We start from the raw sequence: 21930 nt of genomic DNA on the forward strand, positions 1-21930 counted from the left end.
CAATATTAGACAAAACAAATGTGTGATGTAATAATACTTGCGCTTCCTTGTTGCTGCATTAAATAATAAGATCTGACAGCGGGTGTAATAGCAATCATAATTTTGAAATACTGTAGTCATAAGTGTAAACAACATGGGGAGATAATTCTGACAACTGTAACGTGGTAGGAAAATATTAGCGGCAAAATCACAGTACTGCTAATTCCATTGCACCATGTGGCCTGCGTTCGTACTTGAAGGATATGCTAGATTCCATTTAGAGATTGATGAAAATAAAGGTATATTCTTTCTCATCCAAATTCATGGGCCCTTTGATTCTATCCTCAGGCCGCCAAGGGTGAGAGTCCCCCAGGACCCCTGTCTGGTGCATTTCTTTGTTCTGTTTCCTGGCTTCTTTCTTCCGGTCTTCTCTGGGCAAGTCGCCATCTCTTTTTAGGAAACCCGTTCCCGACTACAGGACCCAGCTCCCTCTGACTTCCTCCCCCGCAGGGACAAGCCATAGAACTCAATCCACCCTGGCAGTAGGTAATAAGAATAACATTGTGGCAAATATTATATGGGTGCATGTTAATATGAAGGCTGAGGCTAAGTCAAGAGGCTTCTTACCCCAGGGCAGGATGACAGGTGTTTGATTTCTTGGGGAGACAGTGGGCTTCCAAGCCAGACTTCATGGGCAGAGAAATCTTGCAAGATTAAAGTTCATAGGGAAGACTCAGACCTTTGGATTCTTCTCCTAGTGTAAAGAAGGTATCTCTGACCACCTTTCAGGCTTAACGGTGAGGCTGGAGCTGGGAAGAAGGAGCAGATGACACAGGAGAAGTAAAGGAAACTTCTTTATTTTCTGGTTAGAGGTTGGAGGGAGGAGGAGAAATGAGAAAGAGGTAGGAGAGCTAAGGGATGTGCTGCTTCCATCTCTCTCTCGGCACCCAGGGGCTGCATGAGGTCAGCACTAAGGACAGAGGCTCTGGTCTCAGCCCTCCATGGGGATGTTGGGAGCCCACCACATAGGGCACCTGCCCCAAGACATCACCTCTGGTCTGGTTCAGTGTGTGGAGAGTGGAACAGGGTAGCTGTGGGGCAGAGACACTGAATGAAGAGGCGGCTGGTCTGCCACAGAGGCAACGCCAAGGTGTCCCCAGAACAGAGGATGGGTGTAGACTCCTGGGCCAGACTTGGATGGAGGGTAAAGCAGAGACCCAGGGATGTCAGCCATGTAGAGCTGAGAGGAGGCCAAACAGGAAGGGCAGATACCAGGACTCCTGGGAGCATTGCACCAACTACAAGAAGGACCCCCAATCCGCCAGTTCTAAACTTCAGGTTTGGAGGCCAGCAGGATACCTGTGACTGTGTGACAAGACACATCACCTATGGGAGACAATATGAGAGACTAAACGTATTTTAAAAATAAATTTTATTTTGGGGGAACACTTTTAGATTTACAGAAAAATTGAGACAATAATTGAGTTCCCATATACCTAACACTCAGGTTCTTCCCATTCGCATTTCACACAAATACTGTATGTGTGTTACAATTAATGAATCAATATTGATACAGTATTATTAACTAGGGTCCATACTTTGTTCACATTTCCTTAGGTTTTATCTCATGTCCTTTTTCTGTTCCGGGATCTCATCCAGGATATGGCATTACATTTAGTTGTCATGTCGCTTTGGGCTCCTCTTGGCTGTGACAGTTTCTCAGACTTTTCTTGTTTTTGACGACTTTGATAATTTTGAGGGGTATTGGGCCGGTATTTTGTAGAATGTTCTTCAGTTGGGACAATAAAAAGATCAATGGTGGCTAGGAGTTTGTGGGGAGAGGGGAGATGAATACCCAAGAGTACAGAAGTTTTTATGAGCAGCGAAAATACTTTGTATGACGTTATAATGATGGATATATGTCATTATACTTTTGTCCAAACCCATAGAGCGTGCAACACTATTCACTTCATTAAAGTGAACCCTAAGATGAACTGGGGACTTTGGTGCTTATGATGTGTCCGTGCAGTTCATCCTTGGTTTAGAAAAAAGCCTTAAAAAAAAAAAAAAAAAAGGAACACTCAGGGTAGACGTTTTTGGCAAAACTTTTGTTTCATTTTTATATATGTATACATATTACATATGTGTGTGTGTTTGTTGGATTGTGATGTAAAATGTACTTTTTAGATCAAAAAAGTTTGCAGGCCACTGTAGTTAAATTATACGGGCAAATAAAAACACAAATTAATCTCAAAAAAAAAAAATGAATGTCCCTCAATTGGGATTTGTCTGCTGCTTTTCTCATGATTAGGCTGAGGTTATGGGATTGGGGAGGAAGACGACAAAAGTCAAGTGCCATTTTCATCACATCATACCAAGGGTGCATAATATCAACATGTCTAATCGATGTTGATGTTGACCCTGACCACCTGGCTGAGGTGTGTTTGTCAGGATTCTTCACTCCAAAGTTACTAATTTTTCCCTTTTCCATACTGTACTCTTTGGAAGGAAGTTGCTATACACAGGCTACACAAGAAATAAGGAGTTAGGCTCCATCTCCATGAAGGCAGAGTATCTACATAAATTATTTGGAATTATTCTGTACAGGAAATTTTGTCTCTTTTCCCCCATTTATTTATTTATGCAGTCATGCATTTATTTAGTATGGACTCATGGGTATTTATTTCATACTTTAGGTAAAGATGCAATACAACTTTGTTTCGTTGCTCAAAGGGTTGTAGCCTTAGCCACTGGGAGCTCTTGGCTCCTGTGTTTTGAACACTTTCTTACTTCCTTACACTACAGGATGCTCCAGACTCATCTTGTGTATTTCCTGACCCAGTTTCCTGGCCTGGTTTCTTTTATCAGAGAATGGTGTTAGAAACCAAGGTCTGAGCCCTAGGCATGCTTGTTGCTACTGAAGCATTGTTGCTTCTAGGCCCTCTCAGCTAACAGAGCAAGAAAAAATATATGTAGATATTAACGTATGTATATACACATATCTATACATATTTCTATATGTAACATCTGTAGCTATATCAAGCTAAATATAGCTCTATACTGATGTCTCCAACATCCATTACCACATGGATCCTTCTACCAGCCTCCCCTTTCTTACCTGTAAACACCCACTCCATCAGAGAGAAATCTAGCTCCTATCATCCACCATCCATTTACTTAATTGTTTAACTGCACTAACATGTATAGCAGTATCAGAACTGTTAACACGTACACCTGTGGGAAACAACTTTATCAACTAAAATGCTTTATAGCACCTTTGCCTTTAGTTTTCCAAATTCCACTCATTTCCAAAGTTACTTATGTCAGCACTCCTCCCTTCAGTGAGGTTGCTTCATACATGTGTAATAGAAATTGATTTGTCACATTCTGCATTCCATCCTGGATACCTACTGACCTCCTGATTTCTTAAAGTTGCATACATTAAGGTTCACTCTTTGTGCTGATGTTCAGTGGTTTTTGCCAAGTGCATATTGTCATGTATCCACAATGACAGTATCATACGGAATAGTTTTGCTGCCCTAAAAATACCCTGAGCTTCACCTAGTCAGTCTTCCTCCTTGATTTCTGAACTTCTGCAACCACTGATCTTTTCTATCTCTATAGTTTTGCCTTTCCAGAATGTCAAGTAATTGGAACCATACAGTATGTAGCCTTTTTAGATTGGCTCCTTTCATTTACATATATCCATTTAAGATCCATCTATGTCTTTTTGTGGCTTGGTATCTCATTTCTTTTTATTGTTGAATAATATTCCATTTTATAGATGCACCACAGTTTATTCACCTATTGAAGGGCATCTTGGTTGCATCTGATGCTTTGGTGATTATGAATAAAGCTGCTATAAATCTATATATTATATATTTACAGTTGTACATATAAATACATTTACAAGTAAATATAATGCTATAAATCAGCATGCAGATTTTTTGTGGACATAAGGTTTCAAATTAGTTGGCTAAATACCTAGGAGCATGATTGCTGTATGGTGTGCTAAGACTATGCTTAGCTTCGTAAGAAATTTCCCAACTGTCTTCCAAGGTGGCTGTACCGTATTTGTATTACACCAGCAAGGAAGAAAATTCCTTTTGCTTCATATTTTTGATAGCAATTGGTATTGTCATTTTTGTTTTTGGTTTTAGCCATTCTGATAGGCGTGTAGTGGTATCTCGTTTTAATTTGCATTTCCTGATGACATATGATTTGGAGCATCTTTTCATATGCTTATTTGCCATCTGTATATTTCCTTTGGTGAGGTGTCCGTTCTGATCTTTTCCCCATATATTTCATTGGGTTGTTTGTTTTTTTTATTGTTGAGTTTCAAGACTTCTTTGTATATTTTGTCTATAAGTCCTTTATCAGATACATGTTTTTCAGTTACTTTCCCCCAATTTGTTGTTTTGTCTTTTCATTCTCTTAGCAGTGTCTTTTGCAGAGCAGAAGATTTTGATCTTAATAAAATTCAACTTATCAAGTTTTTCTTTCATGGATCATGCTTTTGGTGTTTTACCTGAAAGCTCATTACCAAACACAAGATCATCTAGATTTTCTCCTAGGAATTTTAGTTTCGCATTTTGCATTTAGGCCTATGATCCATTTGAATTAATTTTTATGAAAGGTGTAATTTCTGTGTCTAGGCTTCATTTTTTTTTGCATATGGATCTCCACTTGTTCCAGCTCTATTTGTTGAAATCAACATATGCTTTCATTCTCCTTGTGATCTTCTGGTCTCCTAGGAGGGAATATTGGAGAGAATATGCATGCATGCACACATTTGCAAATACCCCACAAGGACAATCAATAATTCCCAGAGATAGTTCAGGATAAGTCCATATAAAACAAGAAAACTATTTTATTAAGGGTAACATAATCTGCAAAATGTCCCCTGCCCATAATGGAGAAAGCATTTTGCCTCCTTCTTTCTCTAAGTCATTCTCAGGGATGCAATTATGCACAAGAAACGAGGATTATGTGATGATCATGTTGCAACAGGGTCAACCTGCTCTATATTCCCACCCTTAGCTACACTATGGATTGGAAATCAGCTATGAATTCACCGCTGTTTCTCTAGACTGGGCAGGACTCAATGTTTATATAGGACTTTTCTCCTCAGTATAAAGACTACCTCCACCCCTTCCCAGAACAACCCCCAGGAGGTGTGAATAGAGACGTGTATTTGCAGCTACACAAGGACCTTCTGTGCCAGCTACAGGGGACAAAAGTGGAGACAGTATCACATAGGTCCTGCTCTCCGGGGCTCACATTCTAACCAAAAATAGACCTGAGTTTTAAAAGCAGTGATGAGAATAGTCACCAAGTAGTCATTTTTCTGACTGCCTGCCCCTCACTTTTGAGGAACCTAAGCTCCCCAAAGTCTCCAGAGGTGTTTCTCACATGCCTGTGCACCTGACGGTTGACATATTTCTATTTTCATCATCTTTCATCATCAAGGTGATACGTCCTCTCCTGTGACCCTCTGGTGCCTGATAGGAAAGTTTCTATTGCTGGTCCTTGTGGGTGTGGCCAGTGCTGGGACAGGACTGGACCACGCCCATGGACTTCAATGAGCTAGAGGGCTTGTCACCAACACGTACAGTATTGATTCAACTTAGAGCCCTTCCGAGAGGCTTGGGGTTTTTTTTGTTTTGTGTTGTGTTGTGTTGTGTTGTGTATTGCCTATACATTCCAGTGATACCCCCTGCCCCCGTCCTAGAATTAAAAAAATTTTAACAGCACATCTCTATGTGTAAGTTTCTTCTTATTAATTTTGCCAGCAACATGTGATCCACTTTGATCTTCATCCTTATTCTTTAATCAATTCAAAATTTTTCTTTTTTTTTTAATTATAACTGCTTTTTCTATAGTTTTGGTTTATTTCTTGGGACCACCTATAATTCTCCATTAGGTTGCATCTCCATTTCTTTGCCCTACATACATAATACATTTTTCTTTCAACATATTAATATCTTTGTCCTTTCCTTCTGCATTCTGAGAGGGCTCTTCTAATTTTTCTCCCACATCAAATCTTTGATTTGTTTTCCAATGAAACATCTACTCTTTATTGCCTCTGATGAGGACTTGCATTCTGCCAGATACATCTTTCCTTTTTCCTCCTTTTCCTGCTTGCCTCTTTGCCTTCACCTTGATTTGCTCTCTCTGTGTCCCCGTCTCACAAAGTTCATGCCTTCTTTATCCTTATGATGACTCTGAGGACATGGTTTCTAAAATTTACTTCTGTTTCTTAAGACGGCATCTTCAAGAACAGGCTCTTTCCCTGAGCCTTTAGGATGACATTTCCCTTCCTACATATTACAGTGTCATCTGATAGCCTTCATCTGAAACAGTAGCAACAACAACAACAGAAACTAGATAAGTATATGAAACAATGGTTTTCAAGGTATTATAATAGGGCAATGAAAAATAGGGAGACCTAAGAAACAGGAAACAAAGTGAGTGCTATGATTGCCCCAAATTACTGCCTAAAGGGTTTCCAGGCCTCAGTGCGGGGAGGAGGACCTCAGACATAGCAGAGCTTTAAAATGCTGGAGTAAAAACTGATATGATTTTAAGGAGAAATAGACATATCTACAGTTATGGTTGGATATCTTTTTGTTGTTGTTGTTGTTTATTCGGTTGTGCTGGGTCTTAGTTGTGGCAGGCAGGCTTCTTAGTTGCACCAGCATTTTTTTTAATCTAACATTTATGAAGCTCATGTTATGTGCCATACTGAGTTGTAAATATTTTTTTATTTTTATTTATTTTTATTTTTTATTTATTTTTTAATCAGTCATCAATTTTATACACATCAGTGTATACATGTCAATCCCAATCGCCCAATTCAGCACACCACCATCCCCAATATGGTTGGATATCTTAACACTATCACAGACTTGAGTTGAATAACACTACCATTCAACTTGATGTAATTAGAGTTTATAGAATACTCCTTCTAACAACAGCAGAATACACATTCTTTTTATGTAAATATGGAACACTTACCAAGATGTATCATACTGTGGGCTATAAATAAATAAATAACTTAAAAGAATTCAAGTCACAGAAGATATGTTCAAATATCATCGTGAAATTAAATTACAATTCAATAGCAGGCAGATATTTAGAAAAGCCCCAAAGTATTTGGGAATTAAATAATGTACTTCTACATATATTACCTATGAGTCGAACTCAAAAGAGAAACTGAAAGTATGTTGAACTGAATGAAAATATATGTGGCATGTAGCTATACCAGTACTTAAAGAAAAATTTATAGCACTAAGTATCCATATTAGAAAAAGAGAAAGGTCTCAAACCTAAGGTCTCAAATCTAAGCTTCTACTTTTGCATGGTAATTTTTTTGCTCAGATGTCTACTTTGTCTGATATTAATATTGCAACTTTAGCTTTCTCCTGATTAGTATTTGCATTGTATATCCTTTTTCCATTCTTTTACTTATAAGCTACCTATATCATTATATATGAAATTAGTTTCTTATAGATAGCATATAGTTCAGTCATAATCTTTATCCATTCTGGCAATCTCTGTCTTTTCATTGTACTTAGACACTTTATATTTAATGTAATTATTAATATATTTGATTTATGTCTATAATTTTATTGTTTCTTAGTGTTTATATACTCTGTTTTCATTCTTCTATTCCCCACTCCTTCCTTCTTTTGGGTTATTTGTTCATTTAGTATTTCATTTTAATTTGTCCATTATTTTTTACTACATCTCTTTGCATAATATTTCTCCTTTTGCTTTAGGAATCACAATATACATAATGAACTTCTCACAATCTAATTAGAATCCATATTTTAAAAATTTGTTTATTAAAAATTGTTTTATTAACATAAATATCATAGAATAGCATAATATTCAACATTTTAAAGTATATACCTCAGTGGTTGATAGTATATTCATAGTGTTGTACAGCTATTACAGCTGACTAATTCTGGAACATTTCCATCAACCCAAACAGAAATCCCATACCTCCCGTTTCCCTCTTCTCCCCATCCTATGGCAACCACTAATCTACACTTTGTCTCTATGGATTTGTCTATTCTGGACATTTCTTATAAATGGAATTATACCGTAAGTGGCCTTTTGTGTCTGATTTCTTTCACTTAGCATAATGTGTTCAGGTTCAGCCATGCTGTAGCATGTATCAGTGCTTCATCCTTTTATTTGGCTGAGTAATAGTCCATTGTATGGATACACTATATTTTGTTTATTCATCAGTTGATGGACATTTGGGGTGTTTCCAGTTTTTAGCTATTATGAATAATGCTGCTAAGAACATTCATGTATAAGTTTTTGTGTGAACATATGTTTTCAGTTCTTTTTGTATATCCCAGGAGTGGAATTACTAGGTTGAATGGTAGCTCTATGTTAACTTTTTGAAGAATTGCCAGACTGTTTCCCAAAGTCATGATATCATTTTACATTCCCACCAGGAATGCACAAGAGTTACACTGTCTCCACATCCTTGCAAACATTTATTAATTTCACTATTATTATTTAAAATTTTTTTATTATTGCCATCCTAGTGGATTTTAATCTCATTTTGGTTTTGATTTGCATTTCTCTAATGACTAATGATGTTGAGCATCTTTTTGTATATCTACTGATCATTTGTAGATCTTCTTTGAAGAAATAGCTATTTAAATCCTTTGCTCATTTTAAAATGTGTTGTCTTTTTGTTATTGAGTTGAAAGAGTTCTTTATATTCTAGATATTATACCATTATCAGATATTTGATTTGTAAATATTTTCTCCCATTCTGTGGGTTGTCTTTTCTTGATAGTGTCCTGTGATTCACAGAAGTTTCTAATTTAAATGAAGTCCAATTTATCTGTTTATTCTTTCACTGCTTGTGATCCCTGTGCCTTATTTAAGAAGCTGTTGCCTAACCCAAAGTCATGAAGATTTATACCTATATTTCCTTCTAAGAATTTTATAGTTTTAGCTCTTTCATTTTTGTCTTTGATACACTTTGAGTTTATTTTATATATGGTGTGAAGTAGGTGTTCAAATTTGTCCTTTTGTGTTATGGATATCCAGTTGTCCCCACACCACTTGTTGAAAAGACTGTTTTTTCCCCAGTGAATGATCTTGGCACCTTGTCAAAAATCAGTTGATCATAAACATATGGGTTTTATTTTTTTGGACTCTCAATTCTATTCCACTGATATATATTTTTATCCTTATGCCAGTACCACACTGTGTTAATAACTATAGCTTTGTAATAAGCTTTGCAATCAGGAACTGTGAGTCCTCAAACTTTGTTCTCTTTTTCAAGACTGTCTGGATAGTCAGGGTCCCTTGAAATTCCATATGAATTTTAGGATAAGCTTGTCCATTTTTGTAAAAAGTCAGTGGAAATTTTGATATAGATTTCATTAAATCTGTAGGTCAGTTTGGGGAGTACTGTTCTTTGGTTCTTTAGATATATTTTCCTTTAGCTCTTTAAACAGTTTAAAAATAGCTAATTTAAAGTCTGTCTAGTGAGTCCAACATCTCAGCTCCCTCAAGGATAGTTTCTATTGATTGTCTTTTTCTCTGAGGACCATATGAGCAATACTTCCTGGTTTCTTTGCATGTCTTATATTTTTTCTTAAATACTAGACATTTTGACTATTATAATGGGAAAATTTTGGAATTTAGATCCCCTTCCTCTCCCCAGGACTTGTTGTTGCTACTTGTTTTAGTTGTTAGTTTTTGTTTGTTTAGTGACTTCTCTGAACTACTTTTGTAAAGTCTGTATTCTTTGTCATGGGTGGCCACAGAAGTCTCTTTTCTGTTAACTTAGTAGTCAGCCAATGATTGGACAGAGATTTCCTTAAATTCTTGGAGCCAACAAATTTCCCAGTCTTTGCGGAGGGGCTCAGTTGGGGTATGCCTTTAACATTCAGTCAGGAAGTTAATGACTCATCCTCAAGTCTTCACTTTCTGCTTGCATAGAGCCTAAAGATCAGCCAGAGGTGAGTACTTTCAGGAAAGTACTCAGGTCTTTCCTGAGCATGCCCACAACCCTGGGAATGTATGTTACCTTCTAAATCCCCAGGAATATATTAGAGCTTTTCAAAGTCCTTTTCCCCTCAAACATCCAGTTTCCCAGGCTTTCCTCCCAAACTTTTTGGTTAATCTATTGTTTACCCCAACTCTTATCCACTGGTTTAAGACAGCAGTGGCTAAAACATTTGCCTGCAAATGTTTTCAACTAATGACCCCTGGGCAGTGGCTTTAGAACTGAACAAGTTCCAAGTTAGATGAGATAAAGTCAAGTCTTTTGAGGCACCAGACAGGTACAAAATAAAACAAAATAATTAAATTCTTTGTGAGTGAGATCCGTTCTGCTATCTCTGGTACCAGAACTGAAGATGTGGAGTGCCATTTTCAAGGCTACTACTGATCTGGGAGACAGGGACTAGGATAAGTTAACACACCACAAAGCTCATTGTTCTTACCAAGATTCACCCATTTTTCTTGAGTAAGTGGTTCCTGGTTTCTGCAAGCTTTTGGCTAGTTTCCAGACTTCCAAAATAGTGAATTCTCTCTCTCTCTTTTTTTGGCCAGTTTTTTTCATTACTTTTTTGTAAGGGCAGAATTTTAGACTTCCCTACTCTGTCATTTTCACTGATAATCACTCCCTATTTTATCACTTCAAGTGGAAAGTAGAAATCTTGCCACCATGTAGGCCCTTTATTCTCTTCTTTTATGTTATGGTTGTCTTATATATTACTTCTACATACATTGGAAACCTCCTCAGATAGTGTTATAATTGTTACTTTCATCCATTAAGCATATTTCAACAGAAGAATAATATAGTCTATTACATTAACTCTGATATTTACTTTTATGTTTCTTTCCCTTCATTCCCAATGTTCCAAGTTTCCTTTGTATCATTTACCTTCTGTCTGAAGAACTTCTTTTAGAGCAGGTATGCTGGCAAGAAATTCTCTTCATTTTCCTGCATCTGAGAATGTCTTTATGTCACCTTCATTCTTGAAGGATATTTTTACTGTATACAGAAATCTTGGTCAACAGTTCTTTTCTTTCAGCACTTTAAAAGTATTGTTCCATTTCCTTCTGACCTTCATGACTTCTCATGAGGAATCCACAGTTATGTGATTCACATTGTTCTCCTACAAGCAGTGGGCCATTTTCGTTTGTCTGATTCAAATTTTTTTTCTTTGTCTTAGTTTCATCAATTGATGGTGTGTTTGGCATGATTTCTTTGGATTTACCTTCTTGTAGTTCTCTGAGCTTCTTGGATCTGTAGGTGCATATCTTTTGCCAAATTTGGGAAGTTTTCAGCCATCATATCTTTACTTTTTCTGTACCACATTCTTTTTCTTCTCCTTTAGGACTCTGGTAACGTGAATAGTATTATACCTTTTGGCATTGTCCCATAGGTCTATTAGGCTCTGTTCACTTTTTTTTCAAACTTTTTTTTTCTGTGTTGTTCAGATTGCATGATTTCTGTGGGTCTATCTTCAAGTTTTCTGGCTCCTTCCTTTATCATATCATGTGGCACTCATCAAGTGTGTTTTCATTTTGGTTACTGTATTTTTAAGTTCTGAAATTTCTGTTTTGTTATTCTTTATATCTTCTATTTCTTTGCTGAGGCTTTCTCTCTTTTCACTCTTTTCAAAAGTTTTCACCTTTACTTGGAGAATTTTGTGATAGCTACTTTAAAATATCTGTCAGAATTCCAATGTCTGTGTCCTTTTGGCATTGACATTTGTTGGTTATTTTATTCCAAGCAAGTTTAGATTTTCTTGGTTCTTTGTATTTTGAGAATTTAGGATTGTATTCTGGGCATTTAGAATATTTTGTTATGTGATTCAGGGTCTTGTTTATACACTATGGATAATATTGATTTTTTGGTGTGTTTTAGCAGGCAATCAGCCTGGTTGGATTCAGGCCTCAAGTTCTGACCAATTTTATGTTGGTTGTAGTTCCAGTTGCAGTTAAGTTTTCAAAGCCTTTGCATTGCTATTCAGATCTGTCACACTGGTGTGTGATACCAATGACTAGTTTGGCACCTGGGCTATTATCTAATCCATTATTCAGTTCTCAAAGTCTCTGTGTGCTTGTAAAGGTCAGATCAATCTACTCATGTGAAATTGAGTCCCAAAGTTCATAAAAAACTCGAAGTAACCACTTTAGCAACTTTTTCCTACCCATGATCTTTTCAGCAGTTTTTACTTCTCTGATACCCTCTAATTTGGTCCTCTAGCTAGAAAGCTGCAACTTTAGTTACCCCAATCTACTGTACCCTTTGTGCAACTGCACTTATGTCTGGGACAAGCCAAGGGAGGACAGAGGGAGACAAGAAGAAATGGAGATTCTTGCTGTGCTTTTGGGACCACATATTATCTGATCATAGAAGATGGTTCTCCTTCCTCAAAGTTTTAGGCTCCAACCAGCTCCCATTGCCACTGCTACTTCTGCTTCCAAGGATTGTTTGGGGGCTGAGGCACAAGAGCACAGAGAAAAAATAAAGAATGATGGGGAATTTCCATTCTGTGTGTGTGTGTTTGGAAACCACTTTCCTATTCATCCACCCAGAACTTGAGGCATCTCCTGGGGGCCCCTCTGTTGTGCTAATGCTCACTTTCAAGTTTCAGACTGCACTGAATTCAAGCCTGTAAATACCAGAAGAAAGAAAGGATAAACTCACCATCATTTGGTGGTCCTTTGGGTTTTCATGTTCTTCCTCAGTCTGCCTGTTAGGAGTTATTTTCAGAGTCCTCAAATACCTGCTCCATGAATTCTGCTCTGATTTTAGGCTGCATTCAGTGGAAGATATAGGTGCAGTATGTTTACTTCATCTTACCCAGAAGTGGAAGCCTGGTCAATTGATTTTTCAAGAAAAGTGCAAAGGCAGTTCAATGGAGAAAGCATAGTTTTGTCAACAAAACCTGTTGAAACACCTGGATACCCATATGTAATACATACATATATACATATATTCTTCAATCCCTACATCTCACTATATATGCAACTCAACTCATAATGAATCATAGACCTAAATTTAAAGAAAAAATTATAAAACTTCTAGAAGAAAACATAGGAGAAAAACTTTGTGACCTTGGATTAGGCAAATATTTTAAAAATATGACCCCAAAAGAATGATCCATAAAAGCACAAATCAATAAACTAGACTTCATCGAAGTTAAGAACTTTCTCTTTGGAAGATACGTTAAGAGAATGAAAAGACAAGCCACAGACTCAGTGAAAATATTTGTAAATCACATGTCTTATAAAAGACTTGTATCCAAAACATATAAAGAGCTTTCTCCTGCGCTCTAGAGCCCGCAAGCCACAACTACAGAGCCTGCGTGCCACAACTACTGAAGCCTGTACGCCTAGAGCCCGTGCTCCGCAACAAGAGAAGCCACCGCAATGAGAAGCCCGCACACCACAATGAAGAGTAGCCCCTGCTCGCTGCAACTAGAGAAAGCCCGCGCGCAGCAACGAAGACCCAACACAGCCAAAAATAAATAAATAAAAGTAAATAAATTTATATATAATAAAACATATAAAGAGCTCTCCAATTTCAATAAAAAACAACCCAGTATAAAAGTGGGTTAAAGATATAAACAGAGAATTCACCAAAGAAGATATACAGATGGCAAATAAGCCCCTGAGAAGATATTCAACATCATCAATCATTAGGGAAATGCAAATCAAAAATATGATGAGGTGCCATTACACACCTATTAAAATATCTAAAATTACAATGACTGACTATACCAAGTGATGGTGAGAAAGCAGAACCGCTGGAACGCTCATACACTGCTGGTGGGAATGTAAAATGGTAGAACCACTTTGTGTAACAATTTGACAGTTTTTTAAAACAGTTAAACATACATCTTAATACATTATTTTTTGCATTCTTTATACATCTGTCATATGATCTGCCATGCCACTTCTAGATATTTAACCAACAGAAATGAAAGCATACGTTCATACAAAGACTTAAACATGACTGCTCATTGCAGCTTTATTTGTAATAGTCAAAACTGGAAGCAACTTAAATGTCCATCAATAGGTTAGTGGAATAAAGATGCAGACCTACTAGAGAATGGACTTGAGGATACGGGGCGGGGGAAGGGTAAGCTGGGACAAAGTGAGAGAGTGGCATGGACATATATACACTACAAAACGTAAAATAGATAGCTAGTGGGAAGCAGCTGCATAGCACAGGGAGATCAGCTTGGTGCTCTGTGACCACCTAGAGGGGTGGGATAGGGAGGGTGGGAGGGAGGGAGATGAAAGAGGGAAGAGATATGGGGACATATGTATATGCATAACTGATTCACTTTGTTATAAAGCAGAAACTAACACACCATTGTAAAGCAATTATACTCTAATAAAGAGTTTAAAAAAATTAAAAAAAAAAATAGGTTAGTGGATTAACAAATTACGATCTATTCAAACAGTATAATGCTACTCAGCAAACTATTGTTACATATAAAATTAAGGATGATTTTAAAAATAATTATACTACAGTAAAGAAGCCAGATAACAGAAGTGCATATAGTACAATTCTGCTTCTATAAATTCTAGAAAATAGAAACTGTAATGGTTCCTGTGGGTGAGGGGAAAAGGTGAAGTAAGAGGAAGGAAGGGATTACAAAGAGATATGAGGAAACTGGGGGGCAATGGATATATTTGTCATCTTGATTGTGGTGATTGTTTAACAGGTGTATACATGCCTTAAACACTTATCAAATTGTACACTTTATATGCAGTTTATTATATGTAAATTATATCTCAATAAGCCTGTTTTTAAAATGAGTTTTCAACTCATTCTCTGTGACGGTGAAATCAGGAGAAATCCCCCTAATTCTTTGGTTTATGGTTAAAATGCTATTTTCCACTTTGTCTTTTTCTGTAAAATCATAAGTTCGTTAGTGGTCATTTGAAAGCAAGTGTATCAAGCACTTCCAGGCTATCTCCATATTTTCTGATTGTTTTTTAGCTCTTTTCTTGATTACTGCATTCAACCTTTTTCCCATTTTGATTGTTTATTTTTCTGACTTCTTGAGGTGAATGTTCAGTAAATTTATTTTCATTCCTTCAGTTAAGTTGTATTTTTTTGTATATAAATCTATTGATACAGACAAATTATACAGAAGGAAGCCAAATAATGCTAAACTCCCTCTCCAGATAAGACCACTATTAACATTTCTGCCAGCATCCTTCCTGACATCTTTCTGTGTGTGTATACCCTTTGTGTGTGTTTGTGTGTGTGTATGTGTCTGTGTGTGTGTCCAGAAAAGTACACAAATCATAAGTGTACAGATTACCACAAACTGAACACACCCACGTAACCAGGACTCAGTCAGTTAACAACACCTTGCCGCGTTCCAGAAGGCATCTTTGTATCCACTCCAGTCATAACCCACTCCCCACCAACCCAAGGATAACTACTGTCTTGACTTCTAATGGCATAGATTACTTTTGCCAGGTTCAAAATTTTATTTAAATGTAACCATGAGCATGTATTCAGCTTTATCTGTCTGCTTTCACTCAATGTTGTATTTGTGAGGTTCATCCATAACGTTTTAGGGGTTGTAGTTCATTCACAGTGGAGGTTCATTCTCACTCCATTGTGTGAATATATCATAATTTATTTATCCATTTTATTGTTGGTAGGCATCTGGGTGGCTTCTAGTTTGGGGCTATTATGAATAGTGCTGCTATAAATATTCGAGTGTATGTCTTTTATGAGCAAATGTATGCCTTTTTTATTGGTTATATACTTATGAAAGAAATTGCTGAGTCCTATACATGCAATTAAAATGTATATAACTTTGAATAAATGGTATCATACTAGACAAACTATTTTGTAACTTGCATTAATCACGGAACAATAAGTCAGATGCGTCTTTCCTTCTCAGTTAATATTATTCATTATATGGATGTACCAGGCTTTAATCATTTAGTTGTTTATTGATGGGCTTCTACTTTGCTTTCAATTTTCAATAATATGCAGTATTTTGTATCCTTAGAAACATATATTTATTCAATAGACTGATTATCACTTCAGGATAAATGCTTAGAACTGAAATTCGGCATCCAAGGGTATGCCCACGTACATTTAAATTTTGAAACACATTGTCCAGTTTCCATCTTGAAAACAGGTACAATTTACAATCTCACCAACATTGACTAAGGGAACATTTTCCTATTTCTTCACTCACAGTGGATTTTCTCTATATTTTTAACTCCTGTCAATCTGATAAGAGAAGAATAACGTTACATTTTGATTATATGTCATATAATTAAAAATCTTTTTTTGGACTTCCCTGGTGGCACAGTGGTTAAGAATCTGCCTGCCAGTGCAGGGGATATAGGTTCGATCCCTGGTCCGGGAAGATCCCATATGCCGTGGAGCAACTGAGCCCGTGTGCCACAACTACTGAAGCCCGTGCAAAGCAACGAATACCCAATGCAGCCAAATAAATTTATTTTAAAAAAATCTATTTTTCTCTTTGGTTCTTTGGAATGTATGTTATATGGATATTTAGTTCCACTAATTTATAACTTAATTTACATGCTTAAACATGTTTTTCAATTAAACAGTTTGAAATGAAACAGGTCCTATTTGAACCTTTCCTCTGAAAAATAAGGAATCAGGTTATTTTCTCCCTACTCTTCCCCTTATTTCTCTTCCTTTTCCTTCCCCCCTTCAGTTAACTCTTCCTGAGTCCAGTGTATGATAACCTGGTAAACTATGTTATCATGTATGTGTGGTACATACAACGTATGATATCATGGTAAACTTTTTAAAAACATCTACAAGTTAACCTCTAGATAGGTGGAATCTTTATTTAATATTCATTCTACATATTAATGGATTTTATGGGAAGTGATATTCAAATACTTAGCATCCAGCCCTAGGGGCCAAGGTTCTAGAAGCTTCTTGCTGAGCCTGGTTGTCGGGTCTGGGAAATCCAGGGGCTCCAGAAGTGTGGTGAGAGGGATTGGGCGTACTTGGAGAGGTGCTTAATCATTGATGTTTAATTCTGATTTGTACATGAATAATCAATGGACATTTTTTTTTAAATGACAAAAAGTAAGCTTTTTAAAATACAAAATATTAAAAAAATACATTCTCATTGTAGCAAATGCCAACAAGGCAGAAGTAAATAGAATAAGTAATGTGATAGTAGTTACGCCTCATTCAAATTCCACCCCATTCTACCCCCCAGAGGTGACTGACAACCAATGCTGCCAGTTTGGTTTTTATTAAACCCATTTTTTATGCTTATATAAGCATGTATGATGTTTTCATTCTTTATCTAATTTTTTACTTAACAAATGTTAAACCTAGAGAAAAATTGCAAAAATAGTTTTTAAAAAAACCCTTCTACCCTTTCACATCATCCCCACTCATTCTCTCTCTCTCTCTCTCATTCTCTGTCCCCTGAACCTTTTGAAAATTAGATGAGAATAAATTGAAGACATCATGACAGACTTCACTCCTAAATATTCAGCATATATTTCTTAAGAACAACTACATTCCTTTACATGACCGCAATATAATTATCATACTCAAGAAATTTAACATTAATATAGTAAATACAGACCAACATAAAATTTCCCTGATTGTTGCCATAATTGCCATCATGTCCTTTACAGTTGTTTGTTTTAAATCTAAGATGCAATCATAATTACACATTACATGTAGTTGTCAGGTCTTTAATCCAGAACAGTTTCCTAGCCTCTTTTTATGTATTTTGTGGCATTGACATTTTTGCAGAGCTGAGATCAGTTGTTTAGCAGAAGCTCCTTCAGTTTGAGTTTGTATGATGTTTCCTTGTGTTTGGAATCAGGTTATGCATTTTTGGCAAGAATACTACATATGTGATGTTATTCTATCAGTGTATCACGTTAGGACCTACATGCCAGTATGCCCCACTATTTGTTCTGCTAAATTTAAAATTAGAAAAAGTCACACCTGCCAGATTTCTCCATATTCTGTTCTCTAGCTTTTATCTAATGCAGAGGTAGGCAAACTTTTCTGTAAAGGGCTAGATCGTACATATTTTAGGTTTTGCAGACTGCATAAAATCTCTGTCACATATTCTTTTCTCCCCCAACCATTTATTTTTTTATTTGTTTTTAGCTGCATTGGGTCTTCCTTGCTGCGTGTGGGCTTTCTCTAATTGTGGTTAGCGGGGGCTACTCTTCATTGTGGTGTGCAGGCGTCTCATTGCAGTGGCTTCTCTTGTTGCGGAGCACAGGCTCTAGGCACGTGGGCTCAGTAGTTGTGGCACATGGGCTCAGTAGTTGTGGCTCGTGGGCTCTAGAGCACAGGCTCAGTAGTTGTGTCTCATGAGCCTAGTTGCTCCGTGGCATGTGGGATCTTCCCAGACCAGGGATCGAACCCATGTCCCCTGCATTGGCAGGCGGATTCCCAACCACTGTGGCATCAGGGAAGCCTTCTATTATTCCTTTTATATTTATTAGTTGGCATTCCTCTGCAAAAAGAACTGTCCCTCCTTCCCTCCCTTTTAGAAAATGTTTTTGGAATCAATAAGGAGTTACGGATCTGTTTCCATTTTTTCAATGGCTGCAAAATATGCTGAATGTGTTAATTTATTTTTCAATTAGAATTTATAGAGTGCCAACTGTGCTAGTCCCTGGAGATGCAATGTTGAACATAAGTATAGTCCCTGTACCCATGGAACTTACCTTCGAATGGGGGAAACAGACATTATTCAAATGATCACATAAATTAATGTAAACTTTCAGCTGCAATTAGTTCTGTAAAGGGGAACATTTAACAGAGAGGTATGAGCTGGTCAGGGCAGTCAACAGGAAACGAATGCTGCCCTGAGGAGGTGTTGACTAGGCTGAGATCCGGAAGATAAGTACCATTAGTTCTGTGAAGATGGGGCTGCACGAGCAGGGTCCTGAAGACAAAAGAACACAGGGGACTATCTGAGAGATGGGCGGGAGCCCGGCACGCAGGTAGAACTAAATGACAAACAGCAGTGTGGAAAGGCAGAATGAATACACAGTAAAAAATGATATCAGATGAGCACAGAGAGGTCATGGAACCAGGCCATGGGCGGGGTGGATGGGGTGGGGTCATTGTCCATGGAGGAATTTGGATCTTCGTCCAGAGAGCAAAGAAAAGTCACAGAAGTGTATTTTATAGATGGAGTGGTGCCCAGACCAGATGAGCCTTTGAGAAAACCACTCTGCTGGAGTGTGATGCTGGGAGCCCCATCCCTTGGCCACCGGATAAGCTGGTAGAGAGAGGATGGCAACTTGGATAGAGTATTCTATTGGCTATGGAGACAAGGTAACAAACTAAGAAATGCGTACGGTATGAAACTAACATGACTCTGGGTGATGGAAATATTTGAATCTTGATTTTAAGGTGGTCACATAGGTGTATCATTTATCAAAAGTCATCAAATGGGCACACATAAGATCCAAGCACCTCTAGATGTAAATTTTACTGAAAAACAGTATCCTGCCAAGTGAAAAAGAAGGGTGCAAAGCAATCTATACAGTGTGGTACCGTTTGTGTAAAGAAGCAGCATATATCTGTACAATATCTCTGGCAGGACACACAAGAAGGCAATGATAGTGCTTGCTTGATGGGAGGAGAGAAGAGTATCTGGAAGACAGGTAGAAGGGAGATGTTTTCCTGAATATTGTTCTTTACTTTGGAATTTTGAACCATTTGAGGAGACTTAGAGATGGATTGGATACACCTAATAACATATGCTGAAAATATATAAAGCAAAATTGATAGAATTAGACACATAGCCTAGCCCAATCCAACTGATACAGTAAATAATCAAAGATCTAAAAACAACCATAAATCAAAATATAAAAGAATCAAAATATATAAAATGTGTAAGTTAAAGAAAAAGTCTGAACCTATTATTTAGTCTGTACATGTTGAAACAGATCTGTTTAAACATAGTTGCCTCAGGGTGGGTGAGAAAGCCTGGAGCAAGCATTCATTGCTTTTCAGTGTATATACTTCTGAGCTTTTTTTTTTAATTCAGGGGAGGAAGGAGGGACTTCCAGGAAACATGGCAGCGAAAGTAGACATTTTTAAAGCTTCTTCCTTGAAACTTACAAAATCAACAAAGGCATTACCAACTAAAATGAAAACTAAGTAGACATTTTTAAAGCTTCTTGCTTGAAACTTACAAAATCAACAAAGGCATTACCAACTAAAACGAAAGCTAAGTTGAAACTTTGGGACAACCTCATCCTCTTCCTACAAATGCTGAGGAATAGTCGCCAGACACAGCACAACTGGAACCAAAATGAAATAGGATGCTGGGGGTTGACCAAGTTTCCTGAGCTTGAGAACCAGCACAGTGCTGTCGGCCTAACAGCCTCCCTGATAGCATTCCCCACCCCAAGCTAGAGCAGAGATATGGAGAGGGGGGGTGGGCCCAGAAGGAGACAGGCTCCCCCTTCACCTCAGATCAGCTGCAGCTGAGAGGCTAGGGAGTTGGGAGGGGGGGGGCTTCTGTGTCCAGGCACCACCCACTTTCATGTATCCCAGCTTTCTGATTGGGAAAGGGAGGAATTCGATTGGAAATAGAGCAAGTTTCTAATCAAAGCAGAACATCCAAGGTAGAGAAGAACATTAGCTGCCACCAATTCATCCCTCCCACAATAAAATGTCAGAGCTTTCTCAATCTTAGCTGTATAACATGATTGTCAGGAATGAGATTTTTGAATGTTTTAAAATGTTTTAAATGTGTCATGCCAAACCAACCGAATCTGAACCTTACAAAAATGAGGCCCAGGCAACAACTGTAGTTGAAAAATTTCTCCATAACGAGCTAACATTTTTAGCCCAATCAATTGGTAAAATTTTAAAGTATTCATAGCACCCAATATTGGCAGAAGTGTAGAGAAACAAGTTTATAGGAATACAGAATGAAAAGTGAGTGGTAGGAAATCTTTTCTTGGATTCCATGTTTCCACGTGGGGTGATATCAATTAGTGTAGCTCTGCTCCCTCACTCACATCTCTAATTGGTAAGTTTGGAGGAAGAAAAAGACTGATAGCTCAGCCTCTTGTTCTCTCCCTTATGGGCTCTTCCTGTCTGAAAAGAGCACTGCTGGCCTTGAGCTTGCATTGGCCCATCACCTCCTGTGACTGGCCAGGTGGTAAATTACCTAATTCTGCGTGCAGCATACAGAAGCTGACATTTTGATCCCTGTCTGCCTCACCCCAGCATTTAAAAAAATTTCAACCAGAGAGAGAAGAAAAATGCAGTTTATTGATTCCTCTCCATCTGTCATCAGTGGCAAAGTCAACAAAAGATTTATGTAAAGATAATGTTGACTGCTACCTACTAAACACACCTACCACCTTCATGGCATGCATCCTGCCTCCTGGATTCCTTCTTACCCACAGAAAGGCCCTAAGTCTCTTCCTGCCTTAAAATTTGCTCTGTTTGATATTAGCACACCTGTCCCAACTTTCTTTCAGGTAGTGTTGCATATACCATCCTTTCATGTTTGAAAATCCTGCAGCCTCCTATTTAATGTGTGTTGGTTATGAGCAAAATCTACATCTAATCTACTTATATCTAATCTAACAATCTTTGTCTGGAGGTTAGAATATACTTAGTCTGATAATATTGAATGCGATTCCTGATTTATTTGGATTTCAATCAACCATCCATTTACTTTCTATTTATCTCATATGTTCTGTGTTCCCCTTTTCTCTTTTGTGGTATTAATCAAGTGCTTTTTATTATTCCATTTCCCCCTTACTAATTATACATTCTTTTAGCGATTATCCTAGAGATTGCAATGCGTATCCTTGACCCACTGGTATATATCCTAAATGAGTACATTTATCACTTCTATATGATGGAAGAACCCAAGAACACTTTTAACTCCATTCTCCCCACTCCTACCT

At 37.5% G+C, this 21930-nt stretch overlaps 1 protein-coding gene across 11 annotated transcripts in view; it reads left to right on the forward strand.

Annotated features, from left to right (window-relative positions):
* The window catches only part of CALN1 (calneuron 1), a gene marked incomplete at its 3' end in the record, with an annotated part of 477379 nt that overhangs the window by 53504 nt on the left and 401945 nt on the right, over positions 1–21930 (forward strand). For 3 of the 11 annotated variants that reach the window (XM_082358672.1, XM_082358674.1, XM_082358673.1), the window contains exon 2: positions 19181–19327. The exons of the other annotated variants lie outside the window; for them this stretch is intronic. In XM_082358672.1, the coding sequence (XP_082214798.1) occupies positions 19317–19327 (11 nt within the window). In that variant the 5' untranslated portion in view covers positions 19181–19316. The remainder of the gene's footprint in view (positions 1–19180; positions 19328–21930) is intronic. 11 annotated transcript variants of the gene reach the window in all.

This window comes from Balaenoptera borealis (assembly GCF_965194805.1).
Source record: "Balaenoptera borealis genome assembly, chromosome: 16".
Taxonomy (NCBI): Eukaryota; Metazoa; Chordata; class Mammalia; order Artiodactyla; family Balaenopteridae; genus Balaenoptera; species Balaenoptera borealis.